The sequence below is a fragment of the Myotis yumanensis genome, unplaced genomic scaffold, assembly GCF_028538775.1.
Source record: "Myotis yumanensis isolate MYYU_CA2020_CCGP unplaced genomic scaffold, mMyoYum1.0.hap1 SCAF_15, whole genome shotgun sequence".
NCBI classification, from domain to species: domain Eukaryota; kingdom Metazoa; phylum Chordata; class Mammalia; order Chiroptera; family Vespertilionidae; genus Myotis; species Myotis yumanensis.
This window is the reverse complement of record NW_027223766.1, coordinates 22,637,688-22,662,247: the sequence shown is the minus strand read 5'-3', so window position 1 is coordinate 22,662,247 and position 24,560 is coordinate 22,637,688. Positions and strand designations below refer to the sequence as shown.

The following is a 24,560-nucleotide window of genomic DNA, read 5'->3' as shown; positions in this document are numbered from 1 at the left end:
AAGAAATGAGAAATATTAGAATGGAAATTAATTGAAGAATATTTTTGTTTTAAAAAATTTATATCTGATGCCACTGCAAGTCATGATTAACTATACCACTGAAGAGGTCCCTTTAATTGAGTTTATATGTAATCAAAACTCAGTGGCAAACTCAGATTATCTTGTTGTACCATGCCATTTTGAATAACAATTCTATATAAAATTCATAGTTTTATAAAATATTTAAAATTATATTTGTATGTGGGAGGGTTATGCCATCCATTCATTCATTTATTTTTCTAAACAACAAGTATTTATTTAACTCCTGTGATGTTCCAGGAACACTTCTAGGTGCTTGAGAAGCTGTAGTGAGCAAAACAGAAAAATTTCTACCACATGGTGTTTACATTCTATTAGAGAGAGAGGGGGGCAGGGAATAAAAAGGCAAGTAAATATGCAATGATACACCAACATTGGAAGAATTCTGACACCTTTAAAGTTTATAAAATATGTAATAAAGAGATTGCTTTAAAATACTTCATAGGTTTTCTTCTTCTAGTAAATATGGAAACTTTATATAAATACAAAGAAGAAAATCAAGTTGTCCAAGTTGATAAAAAGCAAATTTACCTATAATTTCATCCTGCTATCCTACAGTCTTACCAGTTTGACAATAGGGAGAGAGTACTGTCTTTGGTATCTTGATTTTCTTCACTTACCATGTTGTGAGCATTTTTCTTTGTTTTTAATAGTCTTCAAAATATATTTTTAATAGTTGCCAATATTACAAGACTATATACAAGAAATTGTAGTGCTTTCATTGTTTTCAGCAATTTCTATGATCATGAACTCAATTCATGTACATAAATATTTATCTGCATAGCTGACTATATCTTCAGCATAAGGTGCATAAAGTGAAATTAGTAGGTCTAAATGTTTGTACATTTTATGACACTTGATGTATATTGTAAAATAGACTTACAGAAAGGTAGCACTTTTTCACTATTATCACACAATCTGAGAAAATAAGTAGATGTAGAACTTAGACAAAACTACACCTCAGTGTTATTTTAAATTACATATCCTTGTTTACTTGTGGGGTTGATTTTTAAAAATATTGTTATGCATTCACCTTTCTTTAGTGAAGTACTTGTCATTTGTTTTTCCTTTTAAGCCATTAGTGTCTTTTGATAAATGAGGTATTTGATGTGTGAAACATATATTTGCTGTAATTTTTCCAAGTAGTATTTATGCTTTCATGGTATTTTTGCATTCAAAAGGACTTTTATGCATTCAAACTATTGATCTATTTTCTTTGTGGTTGCTTCTATTCCTATTGTGCTTTACAAACCTTTTCTACCCTAAGATCAGTAAAATATTTATGTTCTAGTTTTTAAAAATAATTTAACTTTTGTATCTAGCTCTTTAATCTATGTGGGATTAATTATGGTGGGAGAAGGCTTTAATTTGAGTCTTTTCCAAATCGTTCTTTTTTTCAAACCACATTTGTTAGTAAAATAATCTATTCTTTCCCCCATAGGTCTGCGATACTTACCTTCTCATCTGGTATATTTGCACACACACACCTCTGATCTGTTTCAGAAGTTGCATTAATCTGATGGAAAGATTCTGTTTTTAGGATTAGGGGGTGGTGTGTAATGGTTCTCGGGACTTTTTGTCCCAGCTGTTGCAAAATTACAATAATTCTTAGTATTGTCTTGACGGACCTGGGGAGAGAAATGGAGCGGAGGCATTTAGGACCCAGGGGAAAGCCAGGCTCCGTATAGAAGGACAGAGTCTCCAGCGCTCGCACACACACGCCTCCTACCAAAATCACAGCCCAGTGGAGCCGGGCTCTCTCTCATTCACAGCTTTCTAGAGAAATCTGAGCCCGAACCTGCCAGAATAGGGGATCTCACCTACGCAGCTCAGCAGCGCGGACACCTGCAGAAACACATTCCCAAAGCCAGGCTGGGCGGCCGTGTGAAGGTATTTCTTGCCTTTTTTTCTCCCTTCTGTATTCGCAGCGCCTCCCCGCCTTTCCTCCCACTCTTGCGATGCCATGGCTGCGGCGTTTCAGCACTTCGGTGCGCGGACAGCTCCCATCTGCAATCCCTCTATCCCTCCCGCACCCTGTTCTCCCCAGCCTCGCGGGTCCATCCTCCTCCTCCCCGGGCCCGCTCAGCCTGCACCCCCTTACCCCATCAGCACCCCCATCTCCACCATCGCCGTCATGATCACCACCATCACCAGCGCCGAAACTACAGTCAACACAACTGTGTGTGGTCACTTAGACAAAGCCCGAGGTCCGCAGGGTAGAGGAAAAGAGCCCAAGTTTTCAGGCATGGGAAGGAAAGTTCAGGTGGACGTCACCTCTGAAAACAAAGGGAGGCGCCTGCTTGGGAGAAAGGAAAAGTGGAGACAGGAGAGAGAGAGACCCGGGGTAGGGGGGACAGATGGGCACTTGCCAGACACCAGCAGTTAGCCAGCCGCCTTTCCGCAGATTAGGGACTGTTTAATTCAGGAAATGAGCATGGCCTGGGGCATCGTGTGATTCCGGTGAAACAGACATGTAAACTCCACCCATGGTCTGGCTTCCCAATGGAGAACCGCCAGGAAGCAGGGTGGGGGGTGACTGATGACTCATATTCACCCACACGCCCGTTTTCCTGCCTAAGCGTTTATTGCAGAAACTCGGAAATTAAGTTGTGTTTGGGGTTTTTTTTTTTCTGAAATGGTTTGTAAAATGGAAACCCCAAAAGGTGAACTCTGTGGCCAGAGTGATAATTTAAAATGATGGTGATGATCACAATAAGCTCACAAATGCGGCTCTCCTTGGAAAGTGCTATTCGTTCCAACGTCTCTTCCTGTCGACTTATTTCATTTTTCAAATTTCTGATCTTAAGCCTCTCTTGGAAGCAGAGAAGATAGATCCCTTGCCCAAATGGCCAAGTAGTAATGATATTCAGAGCAGATGGCCTGGCTTTGTTCATCACTAGGCAAGGACTGACTCAGATTTGGAAGGAGAGATTTTTGCGTGTTCTCCCAGTAATCGGCAATAACACCGTTTTCCTATAATACTAAAGGGTAATAGAGAGTAAAAATTGAAAAGACATTTTATGTAACTGTTCTATCAGGCTCTGCTTTTAGAGTGCTATTATTTTCTATCTCAGCTGGGGGGGAGTTAGAACAGCTTTCAAATATCTTGAAGATCCAAGCCCAAGTTATAGCACCTCTATAATTTAGCCAGGATCCTCTGTTTATTAAGAGCTAACAAACATCAGAAAAGTGCCAGCTCCTGTCATAAATAAAAATATTTTGGTGGGTTCCCATATAATCTATTATGACTGAATTACAAAGTACTGGGTTGGTTTTTGGATTTTTTGCAATTTTTTTTTCATAAAATCAACATCTTAATTAAAAATGAGATGGATCAAATTTTCATACAAAGATAATGTCAGCTCACATATGTAACAACAAAGTTTAAACCAGAGCACAGAAAAGGCTCATTTTAAAATTACCCTTGTGCATTTCTCCTGCCTTTTGAAAAAGAGGCAATAAAGCAAATTTTGTCAAAATCAGCTTGCTCCTCATGAGAGGCAATGTCAAAAATAAAGAATAGTCACGAACAAGTATCTTCTGGAAGAAGTTCTGAGAAAAAATTCACACCAAATACTCTTCTTGAATGTCAAAAGTTACTTACTATGAAACATTGGCATGATTCTACCTGCCTCTAAGGGTCACTCAATTTTAAACCCAAAGCAAGAAAACTAGTGAAAAGATGTGATGATATTGATTTTTAGAGAAGAAAATTCAGTCATCTATGTGCAGTTACTGTCCTTTTATTAGTAATATCCACAATATATAGGATCTTTTAAGTCCCCCACCAAGAAGAGTCTTAAAACTCACATACCTGTATTCAAAGAATGGGTCATCCCAGGCAACTTTTAAAGGTATGCACATTGCCAGTTGTAGCTCCTGCAAACCAACCAGAGACGGAGGCCTCCAATGCACTGTTTTCCTGGGCTTCATACCATTTCCCGAGGCTGGGAAATTTCAAAAACAATGCTGCTTTGGTGAGATTCGCAGGCATCTGCCTCAGAGGCAGAGCCCTTCTCTGACTGAAATATGATGCTGAGCTTATTTATTTTTATAGAGTGCTGCCGCCCTGGCTTCCATTTTATTTTTATTTTTTCTATTAAGGGCTATTTTACCCTTTTCATGGCTTTAATAATAGACCTTCCTCATCTTCATAATGGATTTAAAGATGGACAGGAAGATATTTTTCAACAGCATGGCATCATGTTTAGTAGCCAGTAACTTTTGACATTCAAGAAGAGTATTTGGTGTGAATTTTTTTCTCAGAACTTCTTCCAGAAGATACTTGCTTCCTGGCAGTTCTCCATTGGGAAGCCAGACCACGGGTGGCGTTTACATGTCTATTTTACCGGGATCAATATCATCACGTTTTCACTAGTCTTCTTGGTTTGGGTTTAAAATTGAGTGAACCTTAAGAGGCAGGTAGAATCATGCCCACAGAGGGGCACACGCCTTGAGAAGCATGGAGCATAAAGCTGGAAGGCCCTTCCTTTCCCAAAGGGGGAATCATAACTCTTCAGAACAGACAGGTCTGCTTACTTCTGCAAGCTTTCCAAAGGGACACCTTGTTGACCCTAAGAAGTCTATTCACGACTTTACACAAAGCCTCATAGCACAGCCATCCTTAGTACATGGACTCAGGCACACTGGGATCTTCTCTGCTCTCCCGTTACACAGTGGCTTAGAGAATTTAACACAGCACAATGGGTATGCAAAACATGAGGCTTGGCCACATGCAATTAGCCCAGAAAGAGCCCTCAACATTTCCAAGAAAGATCCCCTCCCCCCATTCCAACCTTTTCCTCAAATTTTGATTATTTTAGTTATGGTTCATTTTATCCATATCTCACTGGAATGAATTTGTTTCAGGAGAATATGCAGTGTGAGTTACTATGAGTCTACAACCCCTCACATCAGCCCCAAGTGTTATATCTCTCTAGGGAAACTCTGCTTAATTTTTACTTAAGAGTAGTTTGTCTTTGGTTTGATTCTTCCTGGATGTGGAAATGAACTGGTCACTCTCCTCTCAATAAAAATGTTCATTTATTCAGGTAATAAGTTCATTATTCTTCACTACTTCTGCTACCTCCCACAGGCCTTTCTTATATCTTCTCTGGCTGTGTTATCATGTGACAGAGGAAGTTTTCTGTGTGGGAGGCTAATTTCCCATGAGATTTTCTTCTTCCTGACTTCTGAGCCATCGGGAATTTCCCCATTGTGTTTGAGATCATCAACTCTTGTTTGCTGGACCCCTTAGCCAAATCTCCAATTCTTAGATATTGTACAGACACATTCTCCATCTCTTCTCCTTAAAACAGCATCACATCAGTTCACCTTTTGTTATTGTCCAAATGTCTCATGTAAAGGTCCATACTTTTCTATATGACAAGTACATAGTATATTCAGTGTTCATTATTTGGTGCTTTTGGAGGCAGTAGAAGAGAAGTCGTGGGAATGAGTGGCAGTGAGGAGTGGCAGGTAGGGGTTCAAATCACAAACTCTATTAATAAAAGGACTCTAGGCTGATGTCTAAAATACAATAAACAAAAGAGATTATTCTCTCTTTTCATTTCCTCTTTCACTACTCCCTTCCTCTCTCTCTCACCTTCTCTTGCTTCCTCCATCCTTCCTTTCTTTATTGCTGTTGGTTGGTATATAGAGCATGCAACTGTGTGTAAACAATTAATGGGGTGATCTGAGAAGCTATTATGAATGTCAGGATTCCAAAAGAAATGAGTATATTGGGGTGTTTTTATTCTCTTCTTGAACAACGTAGCACTATTGTCCATAGAGTGTAAGCTCTAACCTCAGGAGCAATTAACTTACCTTCTCAACCCCTTGGTTCATTAAACTCTTTAGGCCAGTGGTTCTCAACCTTCTGGCCCTTTAAATACAGTTCCTCATGTTGTGACCCAATCATAAAATTATTTTCGTTGCTACTTCATAACTGTAATGTTGCTACTGTTATGAATCGTAATGTAAATATCTGATATGCAGGATGGTCTTAGGTGACCCCTGTGAAAGAGTCGTTCGACCGCCAAAGGGGTCATGACCCACAGGTTGAGAACCACTGCTTTAGACCATTGCTTCCCAAATATTCACATGCATACACATTGCTTGGGGATTCTGCTACCTGTTCAGCAGGTCTGAGTGGGTCCTGACAGTCTGTATTCCTAACAAGCTCCTAGGTGCTGCTGAAACTGCTGATCCACAGACCATACTTTCAGAAGCAAAGACAAAGAACAGTTTTCTTCTTTTTTAACATTCCCACCTCATGTCTTATTAAATAATGGCACTCACACTAAAACAAAACAAAAGCCATTCCAATTTCTGAGGCCATAAGACCTCAGAAATCATAGCTCTGGTTGGGGGAAAAGTTATACCAACAGCCCATTTCCTCCCACCTCACCCATAGACATCCTGCTACGTCTCTCTTTCACCAGGCAGTTTTCTTAACTCGGATACCTGCTGTTATCATCTGCCCAGTCATATCCAGAAGAAGAGTCTCATAGTTGTGCTGGGAAAAACAGAGTGGGAAAGGGGACAGGTAGACTTAGTAGCCACCTTTGGGTAATCCCTGCCTTTCTTATAGTCCTTTGGATCCTCTTCCTCAAAAAGAATTTATTCTTCTGCATGTTTTCCATTTTTCTCCTTCAAGTGATACTTCCAAGAAGCACAACTAATGTGTTTTTAAAATTGGGACATTGACTTCCAATGACTTCTTATGCAGATGATTTAATGACATAAAAATTCATTCTGGTCTAAAGACTTCTTTTTTTTTTTAAATATATTTTATTGATTTTTCACAGAGAGGAAGGGAGAGAGATAGAGAGAGTTAGAAACATCGATGAGTGAGAAACATCAATCAGCTGCCTCTTGCACATCCCCCACCAGGGATATGCCCGCAACCCAGGTACATGCCCTTGACCGGAATCGAACCCGGGACCTCTCAGTCCGCAGGCTGATGCTCTATCTACTGAGCCAAACCGGTTTCGGCTGAAGACTTCTTTAAATGAAAACTTTTCTACCTAATACGGTGAGGCAATAGACAAACCCACACCTTCCTTACATGGTGTCTTTGCATTATCTGTCCCAAAGCAAATGAAAAGAATAGAAATTTTATAGATTGTTCTAGAACTCAGGAAGGACACTAGAATCCCTCTGCCAAATAGGTCTCCTTTATCTGAGTCCCAGCATATTCTAATTCTGATCTGGCACCTATTTTGGGTAGAAGTTCTCAGAGTCTCTACTCTGATGAAACTCATTTCAATTTACTTTTTATCTTTGTTAAGAACAAGAACAAATGGGAGCAGATGAGTCTGTGTTTACTTGCTATTTTAAAGGGTGCCCAGGGAGTCCACACAATGAATATTTATATAGCAAGGGTAAGCCCAAGTACTGAGCTAAAGGTGATGGAAAGTTGGCTGTGAGCCAGGGGCTAAATTCTGGTTCCTCTACACTTTCAGATGATTGAAGGTCTCCCCTTTATCTTTCCATACTACTCTCCCCACGCCAGTACAGATAATTCATATCTACACGTTGACTCATGGTAGACAGAAAGTCAGTGGATTGGGGGCCAATTTGTTACGCACGGGGCTTATGTTCCTTTGCCAGCACTTATGCAGAGAAGTCCTACAAGCCCAAATTCGCCATGTGGAAAAAAATCCTTTCTGGTCAGCACTAAAGAATGTTGTAATTGACCAGCTTCTAAGATTTACACGTAGGCACTACTGGCAGTAAGAGGGCATGTCATTTTTCAGGAACGATTTCAAGTAGAGCTGTACTCAAAAAAAATATTTTTGGTCACTGTGATTTTCAGTTTTGGTCTAGAAGTATTGGCAGCATCTATTTTTACTTTGTTCAGTATAAAAGTTTCTTTCAGCATTCCTGAGGGAAAATTCATATTCATTTGGAAATATTTGAAGTGAGGTTTTTAGAAAGGTGAACAGCCATAGGGTTAACCTACTTTAATACGTTTTTAAAATGTGTAAACAACGTTCACAGTTACTGGTGGAAATAGCTGCCTAGACCTTCATGTAGGCAGTTTTATCCCCGAGTTTCGTTTTTCATCCTTTTCTTATACGAGAAGGCCACAAAACAAACATGGATATAATTTATCACTTTATATTTGTATTAATTTAAAGTTATGTGTCCTTAAAATTGTTCTTTGTATTACTAAGAACACCCAGAAGTAACACATATTTGAAGTATTGTTAATTAGTTACTGATGTTCCCGTATTTCAAATAATATTTATAGGTTTTTTTTCTTTCTGATCATAACAACAATGTACTTTTCCCTCTTCCAATTTGGCCAATTTTATAGCATTTCTTAAGTAATCTTTCCTAGGACTGGTGGGGTGTGGGTGTGTACCTGCCGTGTGCCTGAGTGATTGTGAGGGTACTAGTACCCAGGATGGTGTAGACAAAGCACCTACTCTGAGAGGCAGGGTGGGGTCATGAACAGAACAAGGTTTTGGGTCAGGTGGGCTTGGGTATGAATCTTTGTTTTTCCAGCTATACTTAAACTATCTAAATCTCAGTTTTATCCTTTCAGCTACTAAATAACTTAGCTTAAAGGGTTGGTATAGAGATAAGATCATATAACATCAAAGCCCTAGGCACATAACAAGTACTCAATGAATATTTGTTTTTTTGCATTTCCCCTCAACTTAATAACAGCTCATTATCCTGCTTTAAGCCAAGTGCTTAGCTGTTCTGGGCCTCAATATCCTTTTGTCTACCTGGAGACTACAAAATAATGATATAAACAGGGATATTACAGTAAATATAAAATGGAGCTCTTCATTTCCAAAGCATTTTTACTTAGATTATTTCACATAATCCTCAGCATCTTCCAGGGAATTATCTTTCTTCTACATATTGCAGGATCATTGAAACAATGAAAAAATTTCACAGAAAATGCTTTTAAATAATACATACATGCATGCATAATTGTAGACAAGACATGGTTATTATTCTGATTGTTCCTCACTATATTTAATGTGTTTCTGAAGATAATGAAATAAATGAGAATAATAGATTATAAAATAACCAAAATAGATTTCGTTTGAATTAATATACTTTTTTTAACCCTCACCCAAGGATATTTTTCCAGTGATTTTTTTAGAGAGAGTGGAAGAGAGAGGGAAAGATAGAGAGAAACATTGATGTGAGAGAAACACATAGATTGGCTGCCTCCTGTGGAATCGAACTGGGGACCCTTTGATCTACAGGCTGATGCTCTATCCACTGAGCCAAACTGACCAGGGCTAAATTAATATACTTTTGAAATGACTTTTTAACTTAAACTCCTTGGTTCATAAACATGCATTAGGGGGTGTGTTTATAGAGATGTGTGTGTGTATACTCACAAATGTACACCTTGTTAAGACTGAGTTCTGAATGAGGAAATATACAAATTGATTTTTTTAATGGAAACTTGAGATAAAGTATGAATTTTGAACCTACAGATGGCATGCTTTCAAATATCATAATATGGAGACTCTTCTTTCCTTTCCCTTATACAAAAATAGCACCAGCTAAATTTCGAGTTCATTAGAAAAAGCATGGATTAGAAGTAGAAGTTAGTTTCTACCTTGGGCTCCTCAGAGGGTGTGGTGAGTTATTCTCCATGTATTTGGAACAACCTCTAAATAAATAAAAAAATCACTGGGGGCCCGTTCAGCAATGGGAAAGATAGTTTCGGAGGCACACAAATCTACCGAAAGTGCTCTTTTTGGTTATCAAGCACATTTCAATGCCCAGGTTGTGCCTGGCACTCTGATAGGCATGGCAAAGTATCAAATAGAATGGCAGGGTCTTTGATCTGGCATTTTAGCCAAATGAAAATACGTAAAGGAAGAGGGGAAAAAATGTGACAGCTGGAAAAGGCATAGAGAGCTAGGGTTTAAATAGTTTCAGTCATCTTCTGATGAAGAAAAGAGGACACTACGGTAACTGGACATTTGTAAGGGATGGTGCTAGGCTACCTAGCAATGTCTTGTTAACCCCTTAGGCGTAGGTAAGTTTCTAGAATGGTAGGTTTGGAATGGATTTTTTTTTTAAGGAAGGAGAGTGGGGCTCTGAGAGGGAAGTTCTTTCTGAAGGTCACATAAGTCTTAAATATTGTAAGTAGTAAATGTTAGAACCTCGCTGTCATATATAAGAGGCAGAACATAGTAGTGAAAAAGCATGGGACTGGAGAAAGATCACGTGGGCATAAACCCAGTTTCTGCTTCTTAGTAGCTGTGTAACCTTGGGAAAGTCATTTAACCTCTCTTTGCCTCAGATTCCTCATCTAAAAAATGAAATGCTGACTATATTAAATAATGTACTGTATGAAAGAAGAGTATGTAAGTGCCTGGGACATGATAAACACAGTTATAATAAATAATAAATCATAGCTATTATGAATGCCACCAGGACAGAAAACTATTCATGTGATAACCAAGTATAATGTATCCTTTTATAGTGGTTTGACCAATGCAGAAAAGATAAATGAGAACCAACTCATCCACGTGAAAAAAAAAGAGTACAGTCAATTGAAGATGCTACATTCTGGGAACATTCATACATAGCATAACATTTTTAGAGCCTTAAATATTACCAGTTAAATTTATTTAAGTAGCAATCTATTCAGACTTCTGAAATAAAGGATTTTTCTTTACTGAAAAAATATCTATTTTATCTTAAGCATGAAACCCAGTGACCCTGGCTTGGTAATCCCTCCAGAAGCTTCCACTATATCTTTATGCTGAGCACAGTATAAAGATACAGATTGAAGCACATTTATTTCAGATAGTATAGATTGGAGGCACAGCTCTGTGTGCAAGTGGGCCATGAAAAATGCAACCTCAACTCTCCCCTTGAACCCACAGTAATTTATCTCAAAAATATTGTTGAGCCCCCTGAACTGTGAAGTAAGTAACTTACTCCCAGTATCTTTAAATCTTCTGCAGGGGGACAAGCCAGTACTATGCCTTGTGCTCTAAGCGTTTTTGCAACCTGGCTTAGAACTGTGAACATCACCCAGAATGCTTCAAGGGGTGATTCTCTGAAGGACAATGTGCCCAGACTAAGTTCTCTCAGGGAGCAAAATACTTTGTAAATGAGAGAGGAAATGAAAAGTCAGCTGCAATGCCTCATTGGGTCCCGATGTTCTCAAACAAAAGGGGAAACCACTTACTCATTCACTGCAATAATATTCTGAGTACTTTATTCATTTATTCTCTATATATATTTACTGAGCACCTACTCTGTGTCAGGCACTGTTCTAGGCACCGAGAATAGGAAATGAATACAACGAAGTTGATCTGTTCATGAAGCTGACGCTCTTTGTACCACCCACTATATTGAGGATGCACAGATGGATGAGCCCCAGCTCTTCTCTGCAAGGTGTTCAGAGAAAAGAGGGAGAGAGGGAGAAGGCAGTAACATGTGGTGTGGTAGGGGCTTTGGAGCTACTCATGACCTCTGAAGATCATTGAGGGTTTCCTGGAGAAGATGATCTCCAGGATGACTCCTGAAGGGAAAAGAGGAGTTAACCAGTAGTCATTGTAGGCAGATAGAGCATCTTGGCCAAGGCCTACAGAAATAAGAAGAAACTGCAGTGGCTTAGTGTGCTGCATGATCAGATGGTGACAGATAGGGGCCAGATGATGAAGGGTCTTAGAAACCATGTTACATAGCTTTATCCTAGGATAATTGGTAGCTATTGATCGATGTCAATCAAGGAGTGACATGAGCAGATTTCAACTGTAATATAGAGAATAGACTAAGAAAAAGCAAGGCTAGCATCAAGGGTACCACAGTGGGAATGTTGCAGTGCTAAACAGGTGAGGAGCAATGTGGTCAAACAAAGGCAGTGAAAACGGATGGGGAAAATTGGTCAGGTCTGAGAAATATTATGGAAGTGATTGTCTGGAAGTGGGTCGTAAGGGAGAGGGTGGAATAATAGCTGACTCCCAGGTGTCTAGCGTGGGAAGCTATACAGAGGATGATGTCAGTCACTGAGAGATGGACGGAGGTGGAAGAGCAAATTAAGAATGAGAAACTATGATTAGTTCAGTTTTGAACATATTGAGTTTGGGCCATCTAAGTGGAGGTGTTTAGAAGGTGGTTGAATAGCCTGAAGATCAGAAGATAGCGATGGACTGAAGTGATCCAGGTAAAATGATCAAACCCTGGGCAAGAGCCTGGAAAACACCACATTGATTTGAAGAGGTGAGCACAGAGATGACTAAGCAGGAAAGGACAGAAGGCTAAGAGAAAAATCAGGGTCTGTGGAGTCACAGAAAAGAGGGGGAGGAAGGGAGAGTTTCAAGAAGAATGAAGTCATCAGTATCAAATACTGATAGAGGTCACTCATCGCAGGCACTGAAACTTATCTATTGGACATAGCAACAGAAAGGTCATTCTCTAGTAGGGTGACCATCTGTCTGGTTTGTTTGGAACTGTCCCGGTGTATGCCTATTCTTCCAGTGTTATTGTCATTAGTACCCCCTAGCATCTAAATTTGAATAATAAATTACATGATCATCCTGGTTATTGGTTGGTAAGAGCAGTCAAAGATAGATTGCAGTGAGTGTAGAGATGAATTGGAAGAGGGGAACATCAAACAAGGGAACTTTTTGAAGGGTGTGGTGAGGCTATTCGAGAGGGAATTTTAACCTCAGGTGGTCATTGAACTAGATGGATTTTGAGTATCTTCTAGTCCTGGGAATAGTTCATTGCATTACTTTCTGTTACTATTTCCTTTCCTTCCCTTAAAATCAGTGAGAATCAAGGATCTGTTCTATTTCTTGTCTCCACACATTACAAAGCTAAATGCTGTTTTGCAAAGGCAGTATAAAGCAGAAATGTGTAAGTTGATTATTTCCCTTAAGAAAGTACTGCTAGTCCTAAATTAAGCACAAGAATCATTTTGGCTTTTAAATTACTTTGTATGGTAAAGCATTAGCAATAATAATTAGGTTGGGAGTAAATATTCTGCCTCTTTTTGCAGATATTGTTGTCTTAGGAACACCAAGGGGAAAATACAAGCCTCCAAGTTTATTTATGTCTTCTGATTTTTGGAGCTTCCAGGTTAGACCAAACAGATGTCTGAGTTTAAACATTTATACTTAAAATGAGAAAGATATGGGTGCCTCTCTGTATACCATTTAGGTGGAGAAATCATAAAGAATGTATCTGAGGTGATTAAAATAATCATTGTTATGACTAACGTCATATCTCAGAGCAACAAAAAATGTATATAAAATGGAATAATTTTTAAGCCCATATAGATATTGTATTAGATAGGGAGGCAACATAGAGTTTCAAGTCCCTTTGCCTTCCCTGCAGAAGTTTGACAAAGACAAATAATAACACCCCTTGTAAATGTCTACATGTAAGCATCCTTCCCCAATGCTGTTGCATTTGATTATTGAAGGTCAAGCTTCCAGTTATAAGCCTGCCCTTCCCTCCCCATTCCCCACTGTTGTTAGTTCAGTTTTTAGTAATTAGGTACCTTTGGAATTAGGATGGGGTGACTTTTAACGGTCCCTTGTTATTGTTAAGATAGAAATGGCTGCCTTTAAGAAAGGTAGGGGAGGGGGTTTCTTTGAAAGATACATCTATTTGAGGAAAGAGGCTAATGGGAAGCAGTAAATTGTACAGCAGCCATAATTCCTCTGCCATAGCTGGGCCTGTGAATAGCCCCATAAAGCATGCTGTAGCAGAAAAGCATCTTTCCTCTTACTCTCTCTCAGGGCAATTAATAAAAGTGCAATCTGTTACTAATCCGACTGCATACTATTATGTTAACTAGTCAGTGTAACTAAAAAAAATTCCTGAACATATTTCAAACACTTGCATATTATGCATTCAGTTTGTCAATAAAATTATGCCAAATAGACCCTTTGTGAAGGTAATTTACCCTTTGTTCATTGGATACCTAATCTAGTCAGACCGGAAGCAGAATGCACTGCTTTTCTATCTCAGATCCATTCACTTGCCCATCGTCTCTGTTTTGTCTCTCTTGTTTTGCAGTGGCAATGGCCTCGCTTCTGCTTCCCTTTTGGAGCGCTGCCACCACATAGGCCCTGGATGTCCTACTGTTTCCCAGGCACAGAACGAAGACCCTTGCTCTGTCTGTTTCGGTGGCAGCCTGGTCATAAAACAACTGTGGAGCGGGCCAGGGTTCCAGCAGACCATCACGTGAATGGGACCAGTTTCTCTTCTTCCCAAATATCAGCAATTAAACACTTGGAAAGGAGATTTGGCCAAGATGACCCATTTACAGGCTGGACTCAGTCCAGAGACTATAGAGAAAGCTCGCCTGGAACTGAATGAAAACCCAGATATTTTACACCAGGATATTCAGCAAGTCAGGGACATGATCATCACCAGGCCTGACATTGGATTTTTACGTACAGATGATGCCTTCATCCTGAGATTTCTCCGAGCCAGGAAGTTTCACCAAGCAGATGCCTTTAGACTCCTGGCCCAGTACTTCCAGTACCGCCAGCTAAACCTGGACATGTTCAAAAACTTCAAGGCCGATGACCCTGGCATTAAGAGGGCGCTCATCGACGGGTTCCCTGGAGTGCTGGAAAACCGCGACCACTATGGCAGGAAGATTCTCCTGCTGTTTGCAGCCAATTGGGACCAGAGTAGGTAAATGTAGATAGCGTCTTTACTTGGTTTTTCTTGTTCATAAGCATAGTCATTGCATGTTGGGGCTTTATGGCTTTATAGATAGTAGGCTTTCATTAAAAATATATATATATATATTCCAGCCCAGCAGGCATGGCTCAGTGGTTGAGTGTCAACCTATGAACCAGGAGGTCACAGTTCAATTTGGGGCACATGCCTGGTTTGCAGGCTCGATCCCCAGCATGGGGCATGCAGGAGGCAGCCATTCAGTGATTCTCTCTCTCTCTCATCATTGATGTTTCTAACTCTCTCTCCCTCTCCCTTCTCTCTGAAGTAAATTATATATATACTAGAGGCCTGGTGCATGACATTCGTGCACTGGGGGAGAGGGAGTGTCCCTCAGCCCATCCTGCGCCCTCTCAGAGTCCGGGAATCCTTAGCACTGCTATGGAGGCAGGAGAGGCTCCCACCACTGCCGCTGTACTCACCAGATGTGAGCCCAGCTTCTGGCTAAGTGGCACTCCCCCTGTGGGAGCACACTGACCACCAGGGGGCAGCTCCTGTGTTGAGCATCTACCCCCTGGTGGTCAGTGCGCATCATAGCAACCAGTCATTCTACCATTCAGTTGATTTGCATATTAGCCTTTTATTATATAGGACTAGGGGCCTGATGCACAAAATTTGTGCATGCGGGGAGGTGTCTCTCAGCCCGGCCTGTGCCCTTTCTTGCAATTCGGGACCCCTCGCTCCTAACCGCCCGCCTGCTTTCTCCTAACCACCCACCTGCTCACTCCTTACTGCTTGGCTTGCCACTCCTTAGCACTGCCACGGAGGCAGGAAAGGCTCCTGCCACTGCCGCTGCGCTCGCCAGCTGTGAGCCCGGCTTCTGGCTGAGTGGAGCTCGCACTGTGGCAACGCACTGACCACCAGGGGGTAGCTCCTGCATTGAACGTCTGCCCCCTGGTGGTCAGTGCACATCATAGCGACCAGTCGTTCTGGTCGTTCAGTCATTCTGTCATAATGGTTGCTGGGTTTTTATTATATAGATATTAGAGGCCCAGTGCATGAAATTTGTGGAGGGATAGGGTCCTTAGGCCTAGCCAGTGATCAGGGCTGATCGGGGCCTTCCGGCTGTCAGCCGGAGCCTTCCTTCGTTCTGCGACGCCCCCTGGTGGTCAGTGCACATCATAGCAAGCTATCAAACTCCCGGTCTCCTGATCAAACTCTTGAGGGGACACTTTGCATATTAGCCTTTTATATATATAGATATTTCACAAACCCACAAAGGAAGTTTTTAGGCCACTAGTTTACTGTCATCAAAAGGTAGTTCTAGATTCATGGCTGTTTTGGGAACAACAGAATCATGTGTTAGAATTGTGAGACACCTTAGAAGTCACTAGTTTCTTCATTAAAGTGAGTCATACATTTTAACAAAATTGAAAGCTGGTCTTCCAGGAGAACCATATATTCTGTCTTTAGTGTTCTCCTCTTTAACCAGCACAACAAAAATGGATTCGTGAGATAGCTTTAAATCAAGTGTTTTCAACACATAAAATAATTTCTTGGATCCCCTCCGTAAGTTTAAAAATCCCATAAGGAACCACCAACTCAACATGTCCCCAACTGAATGTGTCCTCTTCCCTGCGCTACCTGCTCTTCCATCCATCAAGTCTCTGGAGCCAGGAATCTAGGTATCATCCTGGGCTGCTCCCTGCCTTTGCTTCTCACATCCAATTAATTGCCAAGTCCTATCCTTTTCTTAGAAGCCTCTCAAATCTCTTCCTTTTGCTCCTGCTGCTGTGGCCTTAGTTTAGGTTCTTGTCATTGCTCACTTGCATTCTGGGGACGGATTCCTAACTGGCACTCCTGCCTCTGGTCTAGTGTCTTCTGAACCATTCTTGTCTACATTGTAGACAGAGTGACCCTTACAAAATTCTGTCACATCCTTCTCCTGATTAAAAGTCTGCAAAGTAAAGGAAGGCCTCTTATGACCCACCTTATCAATCTCCACTTCACCCTCTGCCTGTCTTCTGTTCCCTGGTCCAGCTGGGTGGAAGTATAAGCCTTTCTTTGGATAGTGGAGGCTTTTACATGCCTCTAAGCTTTTGGACTTGTCCCATCAGACACCTAAAGGAGAGGCCAACCACTTCTTGTCCCTATTCAAACCACCCTAGACACAATCTGATTCAGATCCCTCTTTATGTTTTTTCAGGAAGGCAGTCACATATATATAGGGTCCTTAGGCCTAGCCAGTGATCAGGGCTGATCGGGGCCTTCCGACTGCCAGCCGGGGCCTTCTTTCGTTCTGCGATGCCCCCTCATGGTCAGGGCACGTCATAGCGAGCAATCAAACTCCCAGTCTCCTGATCAAACTCTTGAGGGGACACTTTGCATATTAGCCTTTTATATATATAGGTATTTCACAAACCCACAAAGGAAGTTTTTAGGCCACAAGTTTATATATGTGGGTTTCAGAAAGGAAGGGAGAGGTAGAGAGAGACAGAAACATCAGTGATGAGAGAGAATCATTGATTGGCTACCTCCTGCAAACCCCACACTGGGGATCGAGCCCGCAACCCGGGCATGTGCTCTTGACCAGAATAGAACCTGAGACCCTTCAGTCTGCAGGCTGATGCTCTACCCACTGAGCCAAACCAGCTAGGGTAGGAAGGCAGTCTTTATCTCCTCAGACCCTAACCATCTTTAGTTAGGTGCCCTTCCTCTGTTCACGTAGACATTAAAGCATTTACAATAGATGTGTAAGAACCACTGTTACCATAGCTAATATTTTGCCTACTCACCACATACTCTACGAAGCCTTTATATGTATGGTTTAACCCACCAAGAACTTTTCATGTCAGGAAATATTATTATCCCTATTTTACATTTGATGACACAAAGCTGTCGCACAACTAGTAAAATATGCAGAGGAAGTTGAACACTGGTAATCTGACTTGAGAGCGAGTTGTCTTAACCCAGCTTTATTGTAATTGTGGGTTTACTTGTGAACTCTTTTTCACCCCCTCCTTCCAAGACTGCAGGTTCCCTGAGGGAAGGAGACTGTGTCTTTTTCATGTTTCCCTCTTGGCACATGGCACAATAGCCTATATATGGTGGATGAGGAAAAATGCATTAATCATTCTCCAAAACTTCACCTGTGGGTTGAGATTGCACAGCAGTGTCATCATTGGAATTTTTCTGTTATGTGGGGAGACACAGGTTTAAAAATAATAAAAAAATAACTTTAAAAACGGACTAAAGAACCCTTTCCCCAATATAATTAAACTAGAGGCCCGGTGCACAAAAATTTGTGCACTCGGGGGGGGAGAGGGGGTCCCTCAGCCCATCCTGTGCCTCTCACAGTCTGGGACCCCTCAGGAGATAATGACCTGCTGGCTTAGGCCTGCTCCTGGGTGGCAGAGGGCAGGCCCAATCCCTAGGTGCAGCCCCTGGTCGGGCTCAGAGCAGGGCCGATTGGGGAGTTGGGGCGCTTCCCCCTGTCATGCACAGAGCAGGGCGGATTGGGAGGTTGCGATGCCACCCCTAGTCACGCTCAGGGTACAGCCTATTGAGGGGTTGGGGCACCGCCCCCTGTCACACTCAAGGCAGGGTCAATAGGGAAGTTGCGGCGCCACTCCCTGTCACGCACAGAGCAGGGCCAATCAGGGGTTGGGGCATTGCCCCTGTCATGCTCAGAGCAGGGCCCATCAGGGGGGTTGGGGCTCCGTACCCTGTCACACACAGAGCAGGGCCAATCAGGGGGTTGAGGAGCTCCCCGCTGTCACGCACAGAGCAGGGCCGATCAGGGGGTTGAGGAGCTCCCCCCTGTCACCCACAGAGCAGGGCCCATCAGGGGGTTGGGGAGCTCCCCCGTCACGCACAGAGCAGGGCAGATAGGGGAGTTGGGGCACCGCCCCCTGTCACACACAGAGCAGGGTGGATCGGGGGTTGGGGCGCCGCCCTCTATCACCCACAGAGCAGGGCCGATCAGGGGGTTGGGGCGCTGCCACTGTCACACTCAGGGAAGGGCCGATGGGGGAGGTTATGGCTCTACCCCATCACACACAGAGCAGGGCCAATCAGGGGTTTGGGGTGCCGCCACTGTCAGACTCAGGGCAGGGCTGATGGGGAGGTTATGGCTCTACTCCGTCACACACAGAGCAGGGCCCGTGGATGGGGTGGGTTGGGGCGCCGCTCTCTATCACCCACAGAGCAGGGCCGATCAGGGGGTTAGGGTGCTTCACCCTGTCACACACAGAGCCGCAGGGCGATCAGGTGGTTGGGGAGCTCCCCCCTATCAGGCACAGAGCAGGGCTGATCAGGGGGTTGGGGCACCTTCCCCTGTCCCGAACAGAGCAGGGAGGATAGGGAGGTTGTGGCCCCGCCCCCTGTCACACACAGAGCCGCAGGGCGATCAGGGGGTTTGGGCGCTGCCCCCTGTCACGCTGATCCCGGTGCCGGGAGGCCTCACTGCTCCGCTGATCCTGGTGCTGGGAGGCATATTACCCTTTTACTATATAGGATAGAAGCCTGGTGCACGGGTGGGGGCCGGCTGGTTTGCCCTGAAGGGTGTCTTGGATCAGGGTGGGGGTCCCGCTTGGGTGCCTGGCCAGCCTGGATGAGGGGATGAGGGCTGTTTGCAGCTGGTCACACACCCTTCAGGGTGGGGGTCCCCACTGGGGTGCCTGGCCAGTCTGGCTGAGGGGCTGAGGGCCGTTTTCAGGCTGGCAGGTGACTGAAGCTCCCAACTGCTCTTTTTTCTTCTTTTTTTAAAATTCTGGGCCAGCTTTAGTTCTGAGGCCTCAGCTCTGGCCTTTGTTTACCATCTGTATTTGATACAATGTTGCGGTCTGGCTGGCTGAAGCCCGGCTGACTAACGCAGGTTTCTGGGGTTTTGTTTAGCTTCTATATTTGCAACATAGTTGCTTAGAGTTGCAGCTGAGAGGCCGGCAAGTGAGGCGGGGAACGTTGGAGTCCGCAACGTTCACTGGAGCAAGCAAGCCTCCCTGTTCGCTTCAGTGCATGGCTGCCAGCTGCCATCTTGGCTGGCAGTTAATTTGCATATCACCCTGATTAGCCAATGGGAAGGGTAGCGGCCGTATGGCTAATTACCATGTTTCTCTTTTATTAGATAGGAAGGTATTTCTAGGGTGCCCTTTCACTGTCTCCTATCACTACCCACCTCTTAAATATGTTGGTAGTACAGGACACCTTAGCAGCCACTGGCTATTTTCTGGTTAATTAATTGTGATAGGGCACTCTCACCCTGAAAGGGGTTTTGAATATTTTCACACTATGAGTCTAGAGTTTGGTTAGGTCTGCATTTGAGCTTGGCCTGTCTTTCTGTGTTTCTGCTCTGTTATTCCATAAGCGTTCATGATGAACCCCTCATTCCAAAGCTTTATTAATGAGAAAGCTTTCTAGATTTTTATAGTCACCTATCCATCATTCACTCAACAAACATTTAATGAGTATAGACCAGTGGTTCCCAACATGGGGCACATGCCCCACAGGGGGGCAATTTGATTTTTAAGGGGTGGCAATTTGAGAATGAGTTATTAACAGTGACTTTTTTTGCATTTCTTATGGTTCTAGGGTCCTCATATACAGTATATAGATATGTAGTGTGACATATTTATGCATTTCAGTTCTCTATGATATGTTTTGAAACTTTATTTGCTATTTTTCATATCACTTCATATTATTATTATTTTAACAATTTCTTCGTGATTTCTTCCTCAGTACTTCAACTGTCCTTTCATTCTTTTATTTTTCTCTTTCATGGATGCCATGTTCTTTGGAAGCTTGTTTAGACCAAGTTAATGGCCTTTTAGGCTTCCTCCACATGAATAGGAATTCACTTTTTGAATAATAAGAATTATATGTCACAGGGAGGGCATCAGGATTTTAGAGATGCTTAGGTGGGGCATGGCCAAAAACAGGTTGGGAGCCACTGGGATAGATCAGAGCTTGTACTAGGCCCATGGTTGGCAAACTGCGGCTCTTTGGCCCCTTGAGTGTGGCTCTTCCTAAGCCTTAGGAGTACCCTAATTAAGTTAATAACAATGTACCTACCTATATAGTTTAAGTTTAAAAAATTTGGCTCTCAAAAGAAATTTCAATTGTTGTGCTGTTGATATTTGGCTCTGTTGACTAATGAGTTTGCCGACCACTGTAACTAGACACTGAGGACAATGGTGAAAACATAAGGTCCTTGCCAGCCAAGAGCTCCTTGTGCAGCCTGCTGTCCAGCAATGGTGCAAACACGTAAACTGCTAACTCCCATCTCCCATGAGAGAACTCCTTCTGTGACACAACCTGTCAACACAGCACATCAATCTTAAACTAGACAGGATGGCTGTCCTTTTGAGAATGGCACGTTAACATTTGGATTTGAGAACAGGAAATTGTGTGATGATTCTGGAGAATAATCAAGCTGACTTCATTTGTGCTTAGTTGTAAGTGTTCTAGAACCTCCATCTGCTAAAGCAGATGATGCACAGACAGGCGCCCGTATGTAGTGATTTACACACAGAGAAGTCATAGCAAAATATCTTCTTTTCTATTAGCTTTTGGGCCGTGTATATACCTCAAAATGCATTAAGAATAATAAATAGTAAGGAAGAAGCAAATCTTTGAGGGAATAATCCAAATGTTTATGATTATGATAGCCTTGGATGAGCTACTTCATTTCTTTGTTCCTCAGTTTCCTCAAGTGTAAAATAAGAAGCTTGAGGTACTTCCTGAGATACTTTCCATCTTTAATGGCTCATGAATGTGAAGCTCATTTAGCCTAAAGCTGTGAATGGGAAGGGATTTTAAAATTCACATTACAGGCTCTTAATCCACTAGGCTTTTTGAAGTAATCTCTCCCTTTCTCTTCCTCTCACCACCCCACCCCCAAGGCTGGGTCTACTTGAGTCAATATTTTTCACACTGTAAAATACTATTTGTTCCAAGTATTTTGGTTTCATAAGAAGGTGAATGATGAAACTATGCCATTGACAGCCAGAGATCATTAGAAGCAAACAAGCCTCAGTTAGAATGTGGTCTCACTATCATGTGATTTATTGGTTGTATGACCTGGGACAAGCAACCTCTCTGGGTCTCAGTTTTCTCATCTGTAAGATGGGGATGATAATGATGTCTATCTAATAATGCAATTGGAAGGATTGAATGAGATAATGCATTTAGGAACACAGCTCATTATTTGGCACATGGCAAACCCTTAATATTAGCTTTTGGTATTATTATTAACATTATAAAACATCCCACTACAAAAATAAGAGTGCATAGATGGTAAATAAATTAAAAATATAGATAGGAGTACAATGCTTGAAAATGGGGTGGGCCGATGGGTGCCATCTGTCTGCACACCCATCTGAAGCACTTGTTTTCTCCCCAAACATGTTCCCTGTTATACAGACCCAGACTAAAGGGGGCCCTAAAGGCCTGGGAAAGTTGGCACAGCTTTGCCAAATGATTACTTCACTCTCGCTGGGGGCCTGTGATGACTGGGAAGTGATTTGAATGTCTCATACAAAAGGCTTACTGAGATTAAAATGGTTATTAATATTTATAAAACTATGTAAATCTCATTCTTCTAGACCCAGACACCATGAACAAAAGTGCATAATGGTGAGGGCTTGGAGGCAGGACCATCCAGAGGCACAGGGAGGGCCCCATCTGCCTGGGTTAGGTGTGCCAGCTGCGGAGCAGGAGTGCTCTGGGCTGTGGAGCACTAACTGGCCTCCTCCAGAAACGAGGCCACGGCAGAGAGCTCTCTGACTTCCATGGTTTTCTGAGGCTGCCAGGATGCACGGAAATGCATTCGATTAAATCAGCGCCCACATATTCATCCATAAAATGAAGCTCCCAGGGTCAGCAGAGTTTACATTTCAGTTCATCAGCTTGGGATGTGATAGTGACTGAAGGGGACGCTATTGCTCAATGAGCCTTTTGGTCTTTCTCACCTAAACTCATATCAGCCTTGACAAGAATCCACAATTTTCTTGTTAAGATCTGATAAAAATGAAATCTGTTTCTTATCTCTTTCTGAGTTGCACACTTGCACTTGGTCATACAGCCTGATTGGCCCAGGAATGGGAAGTATGAACACATTTCTGATGGATTTCACTCAGTGAAAAAGAGTGAACTTGGTCAAGTTATTTTCCCTTCTGGAATGTCAATTTCATCAAGTGAAAGTGGGTGTAATATCTGGCTTGAGGAGCTGTTGCAAGGATTCACCCCAATTGCCCTACTTGACGGTGTCCAAGAGGCAGAATAGAATCGTGATTAAATGCCCTCTCTCTGATGCCAGATGGCTGGCTTCACATCTCAGCTGCCTCCCAACCAGCCATGTGATCCTGAGCAAGTTGCTTAAATTTTTACTACCCTCAGTTTCTCAACCTGTAAAGTGGGGGTGATGATCATAGGCGAGTATAGTTGATGTTCAATAAATGGCCAATGTTTCTTAAGAAAAGAATTCAAATCAGGCAAATATCTACAATCATGGGTCACAAGATGTACTTTCTAAGCGTGGCAAGATTTGATGCTATAACCAACCTTTCTCTACTTGGAAAAATATGAAAAATGCAACTGAGACTCTAGCCACTGTGTTCCAAAGTTCTCTGTGCTCGCTCAGTTGTAGCTCTGAGAAATCACCTCATCTTAGGGTGTTTGTTATATTCTTAGGATGTAAGAAAGACATTTGGGGAGTCCAGATAATAAAAGCCCCGCAATAGATGACAATAGCATCCATTAATGCTCTGTGCAGACCAGCTTGTCTCCAAGTACTTGCGTGGGAGAAAAACAAGTCATAATGTATAAAGTTACACTTGAGATTCTTTTGTCAGGGTATTGTTTGTTTATCACAATTAAAAGTTCAGAAATCAGCAGCTAGGTTGAAAATTATTTGGAAAGTTGGTTCTGTAAGGAAGCCGAGGCATTGTAAGGAAAAGCTAAGTTAGGATAAGTTAGTGGAGAGAAAAAGGGCTGATGAATAACTTGATTACTCCTGACAAATATATGGAATTACTCTAAGGAGGCAATTATTCCAGTAGGCTCTTTCCCCACCATACAGAACAAGGGATAAAAGGTTTGGATGAAAGCACAACTAACTTCACCCTGGCCAGTGTGTATCAGTTGTTCAGTCATTGTCCCCATGCACTGAAAGGTTGCTGGTTCAATTCTGGCCAGGGCACATGCCCAGGTTGTGAGCTTGATGCTCGGTAGGGGTGTGTAGGAGACAGCATATCATTGTTTTGCTCTCACATGGATGTTTCTCTCTTCCACTTCCTCTCTCTTTCTCTCTGTCTGAAAAAAAGCCAAAAAACAAAACACAACCAACTAGATTGGAGGTTAAGAATCAGGACAAGGGCAAGGGAAGGGGCATTTGCCTAGGATGCAAAAATTTAAGAGGCCACCAAATCACTCAGGAATAAAAGTAAATAATATTGTCATACAGCCTGGCCAGCATGGCTCAGTGGTTGAGCTTTGACTATGAACCAGGAGGTCATGGTTCGATTCCTGGTCAGGGCACATGCCCAGCTTGTCGGCTCGATCTCCAGTGTGGGATGTGCAGGAGGCAGCCAATCAATGATTCTCTCTTATCATTGATGTTTCTATCTCTCCTTCTCCCTTCCTCTCTGAAATAAATGAATAAATAAATAAATAAATATATACGGAGTAAGACTTAAAAATATCACATAATATTTTTAAAGTAAAAATTAATTCAAAAATTTCTATGAATAATATATCAACGTTTTTAAGAAGGCGGGATAAGGATTATTGATTTTTCCTTATGCTTCTTGCTCCAAAGAGCTCAGCACAGCATTGCTTAGGCCAAT

The 24,560-nt window shown here is 42.4% G+C and overlaps 1 protein-coding gene across 1 annotated transcript in view; it reads left to right on the top strand.

Moving 5' to 3' along the window:
- The first annotated feature begins 1,810 nt into the window (after window positions 1-1,810).
- Window positions 1,811-24,560, top strand: part of CLVS1 (clavesin 1) — a 140,350-nt gene continuing 117,600 nt past the window's right edge. The window contains exons 1-2 of the mRNA XM_070391985.1: window positions 1,811-1,968; window positions 14,107-14,733. Of these exons, the coding sequence (XP_070248086.1) occupies window positions 14,279-14,733 (455 nt within the window). The 5' untranslated portion in view covers window positions 1,811-1,968; window positions 14,107-14,278. The remainder of the gene's footprint in view (window positions 1,969-14,106; window positions 14,734-24,560) is intronic.